Raw genomic sequence first — 18978 nt, 5'->3', positions numbered from 1 at the left:
CTCACTCCTTTGGGTTTCGAGCTCGGTATGCTACCGGTACACCACAAACGGACATTTTGTTAATTTTTAATGCAGCAGAATTCAGCCAAAAAGTGCAATTTTCAAACATATCGAAATGACCAATCTCCGAGGTGTACCTTGGGCGCTCGCCCTAACTTCATACTCCGTAGCCATCACAAATATTAAAGTTTCGTGAGAACCACGCAGGTACATTTAGTTCACGCCGTGATTCAAGGGAATAGCCTATCGCGCATTATACTTAATGAGCGCTAATTCAGCGAGTGTTAAAGGAGGTCTTGTACGAAAGACCTGTACTCGGCGGCCATATCTCATTGAAAATGAAAATGTAAAATTACCCGTGACATGCGTGATAGATTTGGAGTTTAAATGACCCTATGCAATTTAAATTATCCCAGAGGTCGGCACTGCACAGGTCCTAACAGGGCGTGATGTCTCAGACAGTACATAAACCTAAAATAATATGCTTTCGCATTGCGGTCCCCATGTCGACAAATATCAATATCGCTTTCTGCATCTTCCGCGAAAGAGGTATTAAAAGAAAAACTTTTCCTACTATAGCTTCAAGCAGGGTTTTAATATCGTACTTGAAGACGCAATATTAAATAACTAAACCCTTTTGTGTATTGCAGATTGTATAAGCAGTCCCGCACCAAGTGTAGATGGTATCGTTGCCCATTGTTTAGGTCAGAGACAGTTTGAAATCAACCTCGTAGTTTGGATGCCGCCACACTAAACAAAGGATACGGCAGATGTCATGAGCCGCGTACACAGCGCAAAGGCTCACAGGCCCTTATGTGTGTTTCCTAATAAGTTAAATCAACTTTAAACTTTCTGCCGCTGTATTTTATTTCTGCTTCTCTTGTCGAGTGCTTCGATTTCAATGCGAACTTTATAGATCTTCCAGAACGTAAATTCACTTACGAATGAAGCATGTTTGACCGTAATAACTTTGGTGTCTGGCTACAGACGATTCCCTTCCGGGATACGTTTGGTTTTCAATATAAAACGTAAATATTGATTCTCTTCTATTCCAGTTTCGAAACTTGGTGAATTCTCTGTACGTGACAGGCTACTCAGTGTCACTCGTTGCTCTTCTGTTGTCACTCTTCATATTTTGTTATTTCAGGTGAGTGCGCAGCCGTTTATACGTTAGAAAATTTAGATATCTTACACATCTTTACCAGAGTTTCATTAAAATTTGCTTGACAATAAAATATTAGTAACGGCATGTGTTATGTTCTTACCGCCACCTGACACCTGAGATGCACCGAGTGGCGGCTCGGCATCTTCTAAGGTTAGCAGGATGCAACTACAACCAATTTCAGTGCTCTACCGTCTTTTTAAATTCGTGAAACACTTTTTTTTTTCGTATAACATTATTTGGTTAAAAATGCCACGTACTTAGCGATGCGCACTTTGAATGTCGCATGGATAGATGAAAGAAAGAAGCGTTAATGGCACAAAAGAAGGAGCCTTTGAAAATGTTTGCAGAAATTTATGCTCAGGGACTTCATTGACTTTTATAAGGTGCTCCACTGCCTAAACAATAAAATTTTGTTGTTCTTACGGGTGCTCGTAGAGTACCCTTGATGCTGTTTGCACGGTACTTAATGGGAAACTGCACCGGTTTTAGATATCGATGAGTTTCGAGGGGCCGAATGTGTATAGCTTGCATATAGCTTTCTTATAGCGACATATCTTGGCGTTAGGATTTGGAATCAGTACCGCAACTAGCAATTAAAACCACGACCATTATCAGACTTCTCTGCACCGCACCACTACAGATGGGGGGTGCATTATATCGTCACTGACGGTACCATGCAGTACAGTTCCCGCATAGAAACGCTTGGTTTGAAAAGTAAAAACAACTCTAATGAAAGCGAATTCCTGGAGACGTTAGGGCAATATTTTTGATCTACACCAGCTACACCAATGCAGCAAAAAAGGTTTGTAGGTATAGGAGATCTCCTGCACTGATGTAGCTGGAGCGAAGGCATTGATAGTAATAAATGTTACCGTCCATGACGCGATCTCGAAGCTTCTCTGCAGACCTTCAATGATGTGAGGAGAAGATCGAGGTTTAGTCGTCGATTACGCCATCAGTTTGATTGAAAGTACAAAAACACTTCACATGCATTACCTACAGCCTCTAGAAATTTGAATCCTTAAATATCGCATAATTCTAAAAAACGTAATGCAACTGCCCTTTAAGTATAGTATAAAATGGTGCGTTTGCCTCAATAAATCACAGTCTTTATTGCGTCCACTGCCGACACGAAAATATATGGCCAAATTTTTATAATACATATTACTGTTTTAGCACTAATTGAGATACAAGGTCAATTTCACACCTAGGCCGATGATGTTAGCATGCTTATGTTAATGTCGAGCCACCCTTTCTAAATATAAAAGGAAACGAAATATTTTTGAAACTTTGTGCGCGAGCTCAATCTAAAAAAAATGCTTAAAATAAAGAAACTCGAAAGATATGCGATACGATTCTGAACCAGAAATAAAGTTATCCAAATAAACTACCTGAAAAGTTGTTTACACCAACCAATTTAACCAGTAAGAAAACACCAAATTTTAGCAGTAAAGTTTCGTAGCTTTTTCATTTCCATTTTGGTTAGCCACATTTAGACAACCCTGTTTTTCGTTGCAGGTGTGCTTAAAATAAATATCTCTGTCGATTCATATCACCTGTAAAAGTTAAGCTCCGAATATGTTACGGCTGTTTTTCACTCATAGAAACTACTGAACCCTAGTGGGGGCTGCAACAACAACAACAAAAAATAAATACGAAAATGACAGCCAAAATTAAATTATAGCGAACATCGATACTGGCTTGACTGCCGTTCCTGCTTTTCTTGCCTGAATTATTCACCTAATTCATCGCTTTTGTTAGTATTGCGTTTATTAGTAATATGACGTTTTATAAGGGGGAGAGATCATTTTTTGCTCCACCGTGAAAGCGATTGAGTGAAATAACCTTGGCCGGAGAAAAATGGGTTGTATTGTAAACATCTAAGTTATTTTTCGTCTAAACAAGCCTCGAGAAAAGTGTTACAAGTTTTTTACCGCGATATTTCTGAGACTGGCTATTTCATAACTATTGCAGATCACTGCGCTGTAGACGGATCACAATCCACAAGAACTTGTTCACGTCGTTCATAATCAACAACTTCTGCTGGATCATGTGGTACATAAATGTCATCGCACAGCCGCATGTTATCGAGGAAAATCCCGTAAGTTGCCACTTGTTTTTGTCGGAAGAATTGCGGAAAAGCTACCGGTAATAAATAACAAAATAAATATACGCTTGTCAAATTGCTAATGTCATGTGTGAAAGGGCAAAGGGAAGTGCGTGTTTTGTTTCATTTTTCTCTGCAGAGCTGGTGCCAGGCTTTGCACGTCATGACCCAGTACTTCCTGCTTTGCAACTATCTGTGGATGTTCTGCGAAGGGTTGTACCTCCACACACTGCTTGTTTTGGCATTCATCGCCGAAGACAACATCATCAAGTGGTTCTTGCTTATTGGCTGGGGTGAGTAAAACTCGCCTAGCACAAAGCGCAGCTACTAACACCAATTTACTTTTCTGCTTTATCAAGTCTAATTTATAATCTCTTGTTCTGGGCGTTTGGGGGGATTAGGCTATATAAATATGGCTTTATCTTTCCAGTTTGATTTAACCATTCTGAATACGACAAGATATTTTCATTGAAACAGGAACGGTGTATAGGTCATTGCTGTACCGAGACCCACGAGGTTTCCTTTCTCGCAGGTTTTCCGCTACTTCCAACCATTGGCTATGGAGTCACTCGTGGCTTAGATACCGAAGCATCCAGAATGTAAGCGACACTTTTTCGTTTTACAGCAAATCTTTTGTTTTATCTTCTTTACAAGCATATTTATTCTTTCAAAGCTCGATTATCATAAATTCACTATAGTTGTTATTCCTTTTGCATGACTTTTGTTAGCTATTTGGACGCAATCATATTTAGTTAGCCTTCAGCGCACTCGTAACGAACAGGAAAAACGAGCGCTCCACTTTGCATAGTTTGCCGCACCAGCGGAAACTGACTCGTTGCGAACGGTCGTTACGCAAGACACGTCCATTTCGCGAAGCTTGCGCAATGCGGACGAGCTCATAGGTATTCATCACCCACCGGAAAACTGCTTGAACGGCTGTGATTACAAAATCGAAAGTGTTGACTCAACCGGAGACTCGTTTCAGTTTCATGTACTCGCAGCTGCTTAGTTCTCTTTTGTCTTCTTTCAATGCACGCAGTAATTTGGCCGTTTTCAGCTATAGCACTTAATGATATGAGGCCGCACAAAGTCATGTGCACTTTGCCTAGGTATACGTCAGAAAGACGACAGAGTAGGCGGTTGTTGTTTTATGAGCGAACCGTATGGATGGGAAACATTGGCGATAAAACATCATATGTACCGGGTGTTTAGGAACGTCTCTGTATTAGTAGTTACTGCTGATACCTGATTCGTTACTACAAATAAAAAAGACACGAAGCTAAACGCAATTATTAAAATAAACTGCGGATTGTATCCAAACAAATATATTTTCATGACAAAGGCAACTGGAGATACTTTTTTTTTTCACGAACAATATATGCTTCGTCCAATGGGCTGAAGACAACTCCTTTTGCTTTCGGATCAGCATGATCGGAGCTCCGGTGGATACAAAACACATTGAAATTTACATTTGTTGGTATTCGTGTAGGTATAGGTGGCTTGAGAATAACTGGCATATAAACTGTCTTGAAATCGGCCACAGTGCGGCAAATTGAATATTTCTTTTACCAACTTTGTGATAACTTCCATTCGGCTGATTAGAAAGTATTTCTGGTGATTTCTAGAGAAAACATCTCAGTTTGCTTGAGCCGACCAGATATGCAAGCTCAATCAGGAAACACTGTCAATATAATTCAAAGTGCAGCGACATTATTGTGTCTATTCCCCGCAGGTGCTGGGTGGAGCATGACGTGTGGTATACGTACATTCTCAGCGTTCCTGTTTGCATCTCAATTCTGGTGACTATCATTTTTCTCTTTCGACAACTGGGTTCGTTGAGCTACAATGCATTGAAATTTTAATATGCGGAACATCATTTCATTATTTTTTTTATCTGTTATATTTCTGCCTTCCTAGACTACGACCAGGTGTTTCACAACCAGTTGGTATATTCTCTGTGTTCTCAGCTCGTCAGAACATACAATTCTCTCTATTGATCAAAGCACTAAATTCTAGGTTTGGATTTTTCCTACTTTATTTTCGTTACGTTGGTACTGGGTGAAAAACATGAGATCAAAAGCTTCAAGCTCCTTAGCAAGCTGATAGAGAATGTTCTTGGTGGTCGATGAATAACATTTATTTTTTTGCACCGGAAGAGCTTGACGTTGTGAGCTGTAATGTGGTTCAAGATACGTGTTGGGTTGGGTAAGTTTAAACTAGCAAAAGGGAATAGCCGAAAACCTAAACGGGCACCTCTGATACGGTCTCTTTGAAAACGCAGCGAAAATAACACAGAAGAACCACAATCATAGTTGATATATTATTAGGGGTTTTTCTGAAGATGCTACAACATGACTTTTTTTTTTTCTCCTACATATTTTTTTCCTGCAGCTCAGCCTTGCGTTTCTCGTGAACATTGTGAGGGTCCTGGTCACCAAACTGCGGGCAGTCAATTCTCCCGACAATGAGAGCACACGGTACGTTTTCATATTTTGAGGATACAGGACGGAACACAGGACGGGAGCACAAGATTAGAGGACGACACAACGAGCGCTGTTATCCTCAAGATGCATAACCAACATGTCAAAGCTGCTATTCTAGTTTTCATATTGTTTGTGGAAATAAACAATCGGGTTATGCCTTGCCATGGTTATAAGAAAGAACTAACTAGGGATTTAAACTTCTGGCGGCTTGCCGTTACTTGCCAGATCTGGAAGCGAAGTCTTCTAATGGTCATTTCTTATGGACACGTCGATACAACTCAAGGTATTGAGCGCTGTCCTCGAAGCGAAAAAGAAGCGCCGCTGGGCGCGTCAGTGCAGTTTGAAAGAAGGTAATGGGTGCGTTGGTGGTTTTCTGAATAGAATGCTGCACCACTCAGCATAGCCTTGTTTGATTTCAAGAGCAGGTTGTCGCTTTATTTGATGAATTTCTGTAATTTTTTTTTTTTTTTTTCAGAAAAGCTGTGCGAGCTACTCTGATTTTGCTGCCACTCTTGGGCCTGCATTATGTCGTCACTCCCTTTAGACCTGACAAGGGTTCCATATTCCTCGCGTACGAGATCATATCAGCCTTGGTCACTTCCTTACAGGTACTTTTTTATTCTTTATTACCGACATTGGCATGGGGACAAACTTCAACGTTTTTGCCGACGATGATAGTAAGGAAAAATAGAATGAACATTATGTCAATAAGCACAGGAGCCACGAAGGCATTTTCTGAATGCTAATTCCACGTTCGATACTGAAAGCTAGACATGGTTGGACGCACATAGATTATATGCATGTGCTAGCTTCTATAGTTATGGAGAGGTATACAGCACGGGATGCATATTAGCCAGCCTGGTGCTGCTTTTGGCCGCGTGTCTATGAGGTAATTCATCTCCAATAATGCTTCTTGCTGCTGTATTAATTTCAATTCCTAAAACAACTATCTGCAGAATACTTTCGGATTGCGCACTAAATGCATGAACGATACCGTAACTTACTAGCATGCCCTATCTCCTTCTTTTCCTCCTGGATGTTTCAGCAACTTGCTGTAGAGCCTATACCTACACGGTATATTTCTTGTGGCAAAAGGAAGATATTTCAGAGTAGTCTGCCTTTCTGCAAACGCAGCCTTTCCAAATACAGATTTCTGACCATTGTTACTGTGGAGAACTCAGAGAACTATTTTTTTCATTCATGCCAGATATAGTAATGTGACAAAAAACAAAAACAAACCCTACTGAAAAATTTGTATGAGGCAATAACCTCACATTTTCTTACACAATCTCACTCAGTTCACAAAAACATCACATAAAAGTCGCTATAGACCTTTTTAGTTTCGATGCCTGGGTGCAGCCATCTTAGTTCGATGGTGGCGCCCCGTATGAGCCCAACTGGGAGCGTCCGCTCTGGCTCCTCTTGACGCCATCTTGGGCTGTGCTGTGCATGTTGATGCTGCGGTGCGGCAGTGTAAAAGTGCTGTTTCGCGGTGCTCGTGAAATCTATCCGACACCTTGTTGCTATTTGTGCTTTGTTTGAGCGTGCCAGCAAACCGTATACCATCCGCTTGACATAGCGGCAGATGTTGGAAACAGCATTACCGGCCGGGGTGACTGCGAAGGACTGCGCTCCACTTTCGCAGTGAGGATGTATCGGTTACATTTTTCACGATACATGTATTTTCAATTATATTTTATAATCGTAATGGTAACTGTAAACATAAACACAGCGAATGAACCGTATGGGCAGCTACCAAATTCGGAACGCAGATACTGCGAAAGATGCTTTACAGTTATCGCCGCATTGATTTAACATGAAGTGCGACCCATTTCGATTAGGATCGAGCTGTCCTGCTTCAACAATGTATACTTGAAGTTAAGCCGCGGTCAACACCAGCACGCAAATAAAGTAGTGTCGAAAGTACAATACGTCGACGTTTTTATAAATCCTTGGTGTTCGCCCTGCGGCGCAACAACCTCGTATACCCCCGTCCCGTACCAGCATCGTTTGCACGACGTATTTTTGAGCAAACTGTCGGAAAACGTGCGCTTTCAGCTGCACCATGAAAGAAGACAAATTCGCATCACATAGAGCAGCGCTTACGAAAGCGGCGGACTACGGCATTCTTGTCGAGCGCTACTCCCTAGTCGCCACTAGGCTTAAATTGTTTCGCATCGAAGGCACATCCGACGACGCTTTGTAATTGCTCAGCACTAGAGTAAATGGTCTCTCATGGAACTGCCTTACTGCCGATCCCATAGTATCAGTAAAAGAAATGTCAGCGGAGCCAGCGTGCAGACAATGAGCCGCGGGCCGCACCAGCGGCAATGTGTTGCGTAACTTATTTGTATTGCAATTATAAATGAAACGGTATGGGTCAGAAATCCGCAAGAAAGACATTTTTTTTTTTTTTTTTTGCTGTCAGCTTATTGTTTAAGTGAAGAAAAGATTTTAGCAGGCTCTTGCGTTGGCGGAAAAGATTCACTGTATCGTTGGCGCGGACGGCTTGCAGGAGGCATGGCCTGCCCGGCGTGCGTGGCTACTATGGCGGAGACAGTGAAATGGGCATCATATTCATGAGTCTCTCATTGGTACTAAGTCTATCTGGCTTACATAAAACGCTCATAGATGAACTAAATAAGGATAGACTGGAAAGCGGTGAAGCAGAAATATATCACAGCCGAACTCAGACTGTCAATGCATGCTTCCCGCATACGCTCTCGGCAATCATCTTGTGATTTCTTTGATTGTTAGTGCAGTCCACGATCACGCATTGCTGTGCCGATGACATTACCACTAAAAGGGGCGCTAAAAAAGGTATTTAAGTCTCTCAAAATACAATATATCGATGTGCAAGGCCGCTCTGCTATGCATGAAGCGTGCGAATGCACAGCCCACTTGATACTGGAAACAATGGGCCGGCGCAAGGAATCTGGTTAGAGAGTATTTTCCTCCTCTACTGCTCGCTCTCGGTAAAAAGGTCTATAGTTGCATAAGGTTTCATCGTTCCTTGTACATTATCTTAAATCATGTGCGGTACTTTATGATAATGATTTGCACTGTATGAGAGTCTATGTGATTAAATGAGATTTTATGAGGTTAACGCCCCGTAGAACTTTTGGTTTTTCAGTAGGGAAACGCTGCATGCTTTCAACTAAAGAAATGCACGCATTACTGTTCCTTTTTGTTTTATTTTTATCACAGGGTCTCTGCGTTGCACTTCTCTTCTGCTTCTTCAATGGGGAGGTGAGTTTGAACATTTATTTTGTGGAGCCATACGACCGACGCTATTGTGACTGTCTTTTTCTTGTCAATTCCCGCTCACAAGCGCCACAGTCACAGTGTCAACAACTTTAGACAAAGTGGCTTCATATGTGTTAGCTTCCTGTATCTCACGTGAAAGGATTTATAGAGAAAGAGGAGACTTAAGCGTAATATATTTGGCAACATGTTTAACTTATGTATAACTTTATTTTGTAAATAAGGCTTATCTCGCTTACAAGCGAGAAATTCAATGCACGCATTTTATACAATGTCTTTCTCCTTTCCCTGAAAGACGGTGTGCCTCTGCTTTCTTGGCAAAGTTTAAAAAAAAAAAACAGGAAAAACATTTGGACAATAGTGCGAAACGTTAAAGATTGAGGGCATCATAGCAGGCGGAAGAGTCCTCCACTCGGAGAGAGAAGAGGGGGGGGGGAAGACATTTTTTAACATCACGACAAGAAAACTGAAATAAAGACAGCTGATTTTGTAGAGCTTTGCTTACAGATACGTGTAATTTCCGGAGTGTCGTTCTTATAACTTCGTCAGAGCGGAAACAAAGTTTTGAATGAAAGTTGCGATGCTTTCCTTTTAACTAGCCTGCAGAAATTACGTTTCCGCTAGTCAATTTTAGTTTCCGCGAGAAAGATGGAAGTTAGGAGGCGGGGGTAGATGTAGAAGGTTAAAAGCAGCACAGAATAATTTCGATGAACCCGCAAATTCAGCCTGCATACGATTGCGCAGTATTCGCTACAACGATCGTATCACTACTTCTAGAGAAAAAAAAAAACATCAGGAATGACTTAAAAATATCACTACCTTCCCCTCCCGCTCGTTATGTACTTTTTTAGGTAGAATATCAGGCGCTAAAACGGTTTCTCGACACTGTGTACCTAACCTAGAGTTGATACAAAGAGAAATTCAAACATTTTTGCAATATGCTCACATGACGCCCACATGGAAATTTGCAAAACAGCCGGATGACGGAGAAGCAGAGCGATCAGATTTTCTATTGTGGCAAAGTTTCCGATTGTGCGCGTTTTTTTTTTTACAGGTGCTTGGCGTTCTTCGGAAAACGCTTGCTCAAAATCCTTGGTTCGCCTACGAGGGCCGACGGATGTCGTATGCAAACACAAGTGTCAGTGTAAGTGGAAAGGAAAAAAAAACGTGTCAAATACTGCATCCTAGTGTCATGATGTCGTGATACAGATGGCTCTCGGGTAACACAGGTGTGTTCGGTGTTGCCTGCAGCGTGTAATATATCTTGGATCCAACAGCATAGCATTTGGGCTTGCTGTAATGTATCATTGTGCATGAACGCTGCATGTCTTTTGTTTGCTACGCATGATGTCGCTATGATGCATGGCTATGGTCTTTATTAACGCATATTAAGGCGAAAGCCTTTAATTGCTCATGCTGTCGTGGACAAAATGTATCCCGCTTTTTCAGCGCCTCTGATTGACCGAGGCGGAATGACGTCATAGAGGTGATACCACCATAGTATGCGCGAATGCGTGCCTTATATGGCCATATGCGAATCAATGAGCAGTAACTAAAATTATTGCTAATTAATGACTAATAAGTAATACAATAAACGGCTAATTAATAACCAAATAAATAATAAAGTAATCAGCCATTTACGTAATGACTAATTAAATAATTACTAATTAGTGTCACGGCACTCAGGCTTTCGCCTTTCCCTACTTCGGTCGCTAAGACCCTCGTAATTTTTATCGGGGACAGACGTTTACTTGGTATGCGAGAAACAACTGAATCTGATATACTATTATCTGTTTAAACTACACGCAGTTGTTGAGGTAAATGTTGCTGTTAAGGGCCAACCACATGGAGCGAACTTTCTCTGCGAACTTCATGCGGCGCGGCGGAACGCCGACGCACCGTTGCCGTGCCGAACCCCATGCAGCGAAAAACTGGCGGCGTCGGCAACGTTGGCGCCCGAGTGAGAAAACTCACGACCTGAGTCCGATTCAACAATTCACTTTTCACATTAAATGACACTTCAAGAGCAACATATAAATAAGCTGGCGTCTCAAATTGCACCCGACAGCGCTTGTATACTGCCTCCGAGTGTACGTCCGACGCCGTAGCAACTGCGTACTGCAGGCGCGTCTCTCTGAAGCAGGGTTTGAGCCAGTGTTGAGCGGAACGTCGAAAAAGCTCCCGCTTCAGCTGTATCATCAGAGTAGGCAAAATCGCAACGCTTACAGCACCTTTTGGCGAGACCTTAGCAAAGCAGTGCCGCCCGCTGGCGCGGCGGACGACAGTGCTCTGTCGTGCGCTGCTCCCTAGTCGTCGCTAGGCCTATTTTGTATCGCATCGATCGTACAGTACTACATGAAAGGGCGCTATGAAATTCCTTCGTGCTATAGTAAATGGTCTACTCATAGAACTGCCTAAATCTCCAATCCCATTCTCTAACAATAAAAGCAAAATATGATTAACTTCTGCTCCACTTTTTAGCGGAGGCGGCGTGCAAGCGGACCGGAGCAGTCGTGCCGCGACGGCGGCAGATGGTTGTGGGCAGAACTTTACTTGCATCGCAGCTGTCACTTCTATATCAGCCACTCGGTACGGCTCAGCGATCCTCAGGAAGGATTCAGTATTGACATTTCGCTTATTACTTACTGAAACAACAAACTTTAGCACACTTTTCTGAAGTTTTGCGTATTGTCGGGGCTCACGACTCGGAGCTGCAGCCGGCGCGGTGCGGCAGCAAGTGCTGCCATCTCACGGTGGTCGCGCCTAGGAGCGGCCGTTCGCCCGGCCGCCGGCGAAAATATCTGGCCCGGCTTGAAAGCCTGCGAACGGCCGCCGGCAGCCGCGAACGGCCGCCGGGCGGCAGTTCACAAGGTTTGCCGCCGGAAAATCGCTCCATGTGGGTCGGCCTTTACGTGGCATGCTGGGCTGAAGTGAAATGAAGTGGGTGCTGGTAGACGTGCCTATTATGCAGACATTGTTCTTTCAAGACGTCGTGGAATTTTTTGTCTCTGATTGTGCCCAGTCTTCTACATGGAGTACGGTCTAGAAAAGGCATTGTGTAATGTTTTCAACAAATGCACCTGTTTGAAGGCTAGGATATGTACACGCCAGAAAAAGCGTTTGGTAAGAAATGTGACCAAAGTTTTTCTTCCACTAGAAGCGGAATATTGGCAAAAGATATGTTTCCACAAATATCATCGCCCCTGTGGATGTGTGCTTTCATATTGATGTAACGCTTAAGGCCATACACGTTCCAACTACACGTCCTACTTTAACTTTCTCCATGGCGCAATCTTGATAAATGTGCTCAGGATGGAATAGTACGCATGTTGAAGGTCCTGATTGCGTGCCTAAAAAGAAATTACTTCACCATATCTGGCCTGGTAGCAATACCTCCTCCTTGATATTTCGCATTGACCTTGTTGTATTAATAATCGTACAGAAATATAACGTGATAATTAAAGACAGTCGATGAGAGGTCACACCATTAACATCATCATCATCAGCCTGACTGTGTCCACTGCAGTGCGAAGACTTTTCCCATATTCCTCTAATTAACCCTGTCCTGTGCTAACTGCATCCAATTCACCGCTACGAATTTCTTAACCTCATCCGCCCACAGCTACGCTTTCCTTCCCTTGGAATCTAGTTTGTTACCCTAAGCGGACATCGGTTATCCACTCTTCGCACTACATGTCCTGACCAGGCCCATTTCTTCTTCTTGATTTACACTAGAATATCAGTAACTTGAGTTATTTATCTGACCTACTCTGCTCGCTTCCTGTCGCTTAACGTTATCCCTACCATTTTTCCTTCCCAAGCCCTCTATGTTGTCATTAACTTAAGTAGAACCATCTTCATTAGCCTCCATGTTTCAGCCCCATAATTGAGTACAAGTAAGCTGCAACTGTTGTATACTTTCCTCTTAAGAGATACCGGCAAGCTGCTAATCATAATCTGCGAGTGCTTGATAAATGCGCTCCATCCCAATCTTATTCTCTCTGTTATTTCCTTTTCATGGTCCGGATCTGCTGTTACTACCTGTCCTAAGTAGACATATTCATCTACTACTTCCAGTGCTTCGCTCCATAACGCAAACTGCTGTTTCTTCCCGAGGCTGTTGAACATTACCTTAGTCTTCTGCATATTGATTTTCAAGCCTACCTTTCTGGTTTTCCTGGGTCATCAATCATTATTTGCAGTTCATCCCCAGTGTTACTTAGCAAGGCAATGACATCAGCAATTCGCAGACTACTGAGGTATTCTTCATCTAACCTTATCTCTAGCTGCTTCAATTCCAATTTTCTGAATACTTCCTCTAAGCAAGCTGTGAAGATTACTGAGGAGATCGTGTCTCCTTGCCTAAGACCTTTCTTTATAGGAATTTTGTTACTTTCTTTATGCACAACTATGTTTGCTGTGCCGCCACTATACATATATCTTCCAGTACTGTAACGTACGGCTCGTCTGCACCCTAATTTCGCAATGCCTCAATCACCGCCGAAATTTCTACTTATTCAAATGCTTCTTCGTAATCAATGAGTGCTATGTATTAGGGCTGGTTAAATTACGAGCATTTTTCTATGACCTGGATAATGTTATGGATATGACCATATGATAGTATAGTATAGTACCATTTCCGAAAGCCTGCTTGATATTTTGCTTGATTGCCGTCTAAGGTTGTCCTCATCTATTAGCGATTACCTTAGTAAATTCCTTATACGTAACGGACCGTAAGCTAATTGGTCTGTAATTTGTCAGGTCCTTAGCGTCTCTTTTCTAATGAATTAAGATAATATTTGCGTTCTTCCATAGTTTAGGTACCGTCTATGACACCAGTCACTGCCACCAGTTCTCTTAGCACAATATCCCCCCCCCCCCCCCGTTCTTCCACAAATCTACAGTTACCGGACCTTCTACAGCTGATTTCCCCCTTTTCATAGCTTCTAACGCCTTCTTAACCTCGTCCTTCGTCACTGGCGGAACGTATGTCTCATTTTCCCTACTGCCATGCTCATTATTGTCCTGGCTACTTTGGCTATTGTAGATATCAGTCTATAACTCCTCGGCTACTTTGACTATCTTGTCCATATTCGTAATGACTTTGCCCTCCTTGTCCCTATGTCCATACATCTGAGTGTTGCCTATGCCCCATTTCTTCTTCACCAATTTAAGGCTTCCCCAGTTCTTTCCAGCATGCTCAATTTTCTCCATGTTATACTTTCTTAAATCAGCCACTTTGCGCTTATTGCCTAGCTTTGATATCTTTGCAAATTCTATCTGTTCTTTTGAATTGATAGCTTTCATACTTTGACGCTTCTTAAATCTTTCGTCTCTTAGACAGCCTACCAGTATCCTCTCTAATTATCCTGCCGCCTACATCTACAGCGCATTCAGTAATGATGTTTATGATATATTCGTTCATTGCTTCTAGGCTAATGTCATCATCCTCGGTTAGAGCTGAATATCTATTGCTGCAAGATCCTGGACTCCTCTGCCCTCCCCCTCACCGCTAATTTGTTGACGGACTGCTTTCTCTAAAATCTGTTGCGTTCCTTCAGATTTAGACTAGTTCGGGACCTCACCATCCTATGGTCACTGCATCGCACCTTCCCGATTGCCTCCACATCCTGCACAATGGCGGGGGTTGAACTCAGTATGAAGTCAATTTCATTTTAAGTCTTCCCGTTAGGGCTTTTCCAAGTCCATATACGGTTCTTCCATTTGCTGAAGAAGGTATTCATGATTCTTAAGTTATTGCGCTCTGCAAACTCAACTAGTAACTTTCCCCTGCTATTCCTAGAACCAATGCCATAGTCACCGATAGCCAGGTCTCCTGCCTTAGCATTGAAGTCGCTCGTTAGTATAGTATACTGCATCTTTGCATTCCGCCTTGCGGATTCTACAACTTCGTAGCAGCGTTCAACTGCCTGGTCATCATGACTGCATGTATGTGAGTAGGACTGTACAATCTTCAGTTTATACCGCTCATTAAGCTTAGTTATGATGCCTGTCAACCTCCCAATAATGCTAAAGAATTCATCTATATTACCCTCTATATACTTATTGACAAGGAAACCTACTCCTAGTTCTCGCCTCTCCGGTAAACCTCGATAACACAGTACATGCCTGTCCTTCAGTACAGTATACGTCTTGTTTGGCCTCCTCGCCAAACTAAGCCCTAGATCCCATGCATTCCCTCTAGTTCTTCTAACAGCCACTGCTAAACTAGCTTTACTAGCTAGGGTCTAGCGTTGAACGTTGGGGCGGAGCCAGAGATTCTTGGCACATCCCGCTGCGTCATAGGTCTGGCCGCCACCTTGGTGAGTTGCTCCGCAGCCGCTGGTGATTGAGGGCTGTGGTTCTGTAGAACTAAATATGGGAGGTATCTGCCAATTGCTGCTCCAGGGTGGCCAACTCCTGTTCTGGTGAGGGAGTGAGTCGCCGGAGGTGTTCACTGCTATCAGGTCGCACCCCAAACCTATTTTATGCAATTCCATCGACACGGGCATTTTTTTTAATCCGGTGGAGAATTTGGCGGCACCGGTATTCGAACCACGGTCTTCCTGCATGCGAGGCGGAGGTTCTGCCTCTAGCCACAGCTGCACCGCAATACCATTTACTGAGATGCCTTATTACGGTATGTTTTGCACGCATCATCAAAGTGAACACAACACATCATTCCGCTCGCTGTATTCGGAAGCAAATGGCACAAAAATAGTTAGTTTGAAATGCCCAGTGAGGCACAATAATCATTTGCGTCTGCATTTCTGCCTATGCGCTTCTACATTTACTTCACGAGGCAAGCTGCTTGTTCTAGCAGATGACAATGGTGTTTATTCTCTAGAACAAAGAATGCATTCTTCGTTTTCTATCCCCCGCAGTAGAAGAAAAATAAATTATGAAGCCGTGTGAATGCAACAGTTCTGTGTTTATCTCCACATCTTTAGTCTATAAAAACTACATATATGCTCAATAGAGAGCACGTTGATGCGCGTGTGACCATATTGATTTATCTCTTCGTTTTGCTGTTATTATATGACAAAACGCCTGCAGGAAGCTGGTGCTGTTTTCGTGGCCTTCCTGTGTGGAGTTCTTATGTTACACAAATTGCGGTACTCAGTGTGGTGCGTCCTCTTACGGCTTGCGCTGGAATATATAAATGCATCTAGAGCAGGGGCCTTCTGCGTTCAATCGAAGCGCATGCATTTGGAACGTGTTTGTTGCTCAGAGTAATTTTTAACATAACGCAATGAGTTGAAGTCGCGTTACATATCTTTAATGTCGAGCTAGCTATGCACTTTGTATCAGTCATTTACGCTTAGACAAAGTGAGTAGGTGATAAGCAGTATACATTTGTATCCAATTGATAACAGTCGCCATGTATGATTACCCTTAACCGGGATCGGCTAATAAGTTTCCTAGACCACCATGTACAGAAAACGCTGAAGAGTGAATTCCGCTCTGCACTCTGCCACTGCATGTCACTACAATCTAATATTCCTTGTTGTTCATTATATATTGCAATGAAAATAATGGCCTCTCCCTACAGCTTTCTTTATAAAACGAACGATAAGAAAACAGGCTACATATTGGTTACATGGTGGTTACATTTTATTGCTGAGACTATATTATTGGTAGAAAAATGACATTTCAGTGTGGCGTCCTGAATATTTATTGTCCTGAAGCCTGATTATTTGCACTTGCCGTATCCTCAAACTTGATTCAGAAGCTGCGCACCTGTACTCATGATTATCCGTACAGTTTGTTCTTTTGATTATTTCAATTGTGCATAGCTGTGCTACCTTGAGAGAAATGCGGTTCCGGATGCGCTTTGCTAGAGCTCTTCTCGGTGGTTGTAATTTCAATGCATACTGGAAATGCCAAAATAAATGCATTATGACATTGCATAATATTACCAAAACCGATGTTTCCTTGGGCACACGAAACTGCGTCTCCACGTGCGTTTTTACTCTGAAAAAAAGAAGGAACAACGATGTGCTCATGGCGTACACGTGTCTCAATCCTTGACAGGGATTATCTTTGGATGATTGGCCACTCCGAGCAATGAAAAGCTTATTTTAGTATCCAACTTTACCGGCAGCGGTGTTGCAAAGTACCCACGAACCAAAGTGTATGGTGTAAAAATTAAATTCTCTAGTTTATATCGCTTTGTTTTCATGATACATATTTGAGTATTAAGTTGTACTGTAAAGGACACCAAGAGTCGCTTCGAATATATTCCCGCCGCTTGAGCTTAGTGAGATTGCATTTCGATAGTGTCATGTTAGTTGATAAGCGTCCTTTTATCTTGTTTTGAATAGTAGTTAACGTCAATGAGGCGATAACCCCAAACATCTTTCAGAGTTTCTGTGGGCGACTTGTGATAAAAGATCAAACGCCAGTCTGTCTTGTGTGGTATCAAAGCGTTATTTTTGGAAACGTTACTGTGCATGCCGGCATATATGCTAACGAGGCAGCAGCAAGAACAGATAGTTTAGAGTTTGCACCAACATTTGTAATGTTAACATGCTAATACACGCATGCAATGTACACTAGATGGTAAGGGGCACAAAATCAGTAGCCATGGTTAACACAAGAACTCGATTAATTAGTAATCAAACGCAAGCGGAACGGAAGGAGCGGAAATACGGGCCAAGGCACGTAAGGTGTACGACGCGTATAAGATGCGCCCCATTGGCTTAACAACGTAACACTAACCAATGTGTAAAGTAGTAGCAAATGATGTTGAGCTGATATTGAAGGAAGATGAATATGATGGCCTAGAGAAAGTAGAATAAGAATAGGATTCACGGCCAAGGCATTCGCCAGCCTGCAGATGTAATCTACCTGATTACGTTAAGGCCAACTAGCGGACGATCATTAATGCAGATACTTTAATCTCAATAAATTGCTGTGAAATGTTTTTTGTTGCGCTTTACTCGAAATAATACAACTCTAACACTGTATCTGTTTTCTTCGCAGTTTATGCCAAGGCACTCACCTGATGGGAGAAGCCCGTCACCCAAGCATCAACAAACAATGTTGTGAGATCACGTGGAAAAAGAACTTTGTGATGCCGAACAGCCCCTTTCTTGTCCCACCTTGATTGTTGCATTCAACTCCGTTACGGTGCGGGACCTCTATACGATTCGAAAGGATGTGCGCTTGAACCTACTCCAACCACCCTGTGCAAGTGGTCGTCTATCACCTTCAACCACGGGCTGTGCTATGTTGTTTCTTTCAAGCAACAAAGCGCAATTTGTACCCTTAGGTTACACAACGTGTACAAAGGAAACTATATAAATCTGTGTACCCTTTTCTAAACCTGGAGAACTGCAAGCAGGCGCTTGTGGTTGAGCTTTATGCATGCAGTGAAATTTATGCAGCTTGAACTTTTCGTGTTATCGCTCCTTCGGTTGTGTATCTTTCCCTCTCTCTGCTGTCCTGTCGACAAAAAGCGATCAACCGTTTGTTGCACCATGCTGAAAACACAATATAAGAGATAAAATTCTGTATGCTAGAATAAAACAACAACGCGATTAATTTGTGTATCAGAATTTCAGTGGAAAAAGAAGTGCCATGCAAACCAGTTGGTAAAAGCGTTGCCATCTAATTTGACAATGATGATGAGGCGGCGTGATGTGTGAGCCATTTCTGAATAAAATAAATGACAAAATGCAAGCAGTCGTGTTACTTTGCCACCTATTGGAAACTTCAGCGGATCTGCTGGCTCAACGCGTTATCTTGCGAAACATCTGGACGCTGATTCGAGTCGAGCTTCAGGTTCCGTAAAGCGTAAACCCACGCTAGTATCGGGAAGAACAACAAAAAGAGTGAGAGAATAGAAATAGCAGGAATGTGGGGAAAATTAAATGGTGATAGTAAATTTGCATATGCGCAAAATCAGCGATGGATCACAAGTGATAACAGAAAACTGAAACCGGTAGCTACTAGCG

General features: G+C 42.6%; 1 protein-coding gene across 1 annotated transcript; it reads left to right on the top strand.

The window, feature by feature from the left end:
* The first annotated feature begins 3411 nt into the window (after positions 1 to 3411).
* LOC146200429 (calcitonin gene-related peptide type 1 receptor-like) lies at positions 3412 to 18688 on the top strand. Its single transcript, XM_084592943.1, has 8 exons — positions 3412 to 3565; positions 3805 to 3871; positions 5005 to 5071; positions 5664 to 5749; positions 6231 to 6363; positions 8963 to 9004; positions 10074 to 10163; positions 18005 to 18688. Exons 1-8 carry the CDS (start codon positions 3436 to 3438, stop codon positions 18068 to 18070), a joined length of 681 nt encoding a protein of 226 aa, XP_084449069.1. The 5' UTR covers positions 3412 to 3435; the 3' UTR covers positions 18071 to 18688.
* The last annotated feature ends 290 nt before the right edge of the window (positions 18689 to 18978 follow it).

The sequence above is a fragment of the Amblyomma maculatum genome, chromosome 2 (assembly GCF_055883805.1).
Source record: "Amblyomma maculatum isolate TAMU_Amacu chromosome 2, ASM5588380v1, whole genome shotgun sequence".
Classification (NCBI taxonomy): domain Eukaryota; kingdom Metazoa; phylum Arthropoda; class Arachnida; order Ixodida; family Ixodidae; genus Amblyomma; species Amblyomma maculatum.
Note: the sequence above shows the minus strand (reverse complement) of the source record. Positions and strands in the feature narration are given on the sequence as shown.

Excerpts from the sequence above, each read along its gene's own strand:
- LOC146200429 (XM_084592943.1), top strand. The coding sequence starts at position 3,436 with ATGACCCAGTACTTCCTGCTTTGCAACTATCTGTGGATGTTCTGCGAA. Across the intron at positions 3,872-5,004 it reads GATACCGAAGCATCCAGAAT|GTGCTGGGTGGAGCATGACG; the intron begins GTAAGCGACACT and ends TATTCCCCGCAG. Across the intron at positions 9,005-10,073 it reads TCTGCTTCTTCAATGGGGAG|GTGCTTGGCGTTCTTCGGAA; the intron begins GTGAGTTTGAAC and ends TTTTTTTTACAG.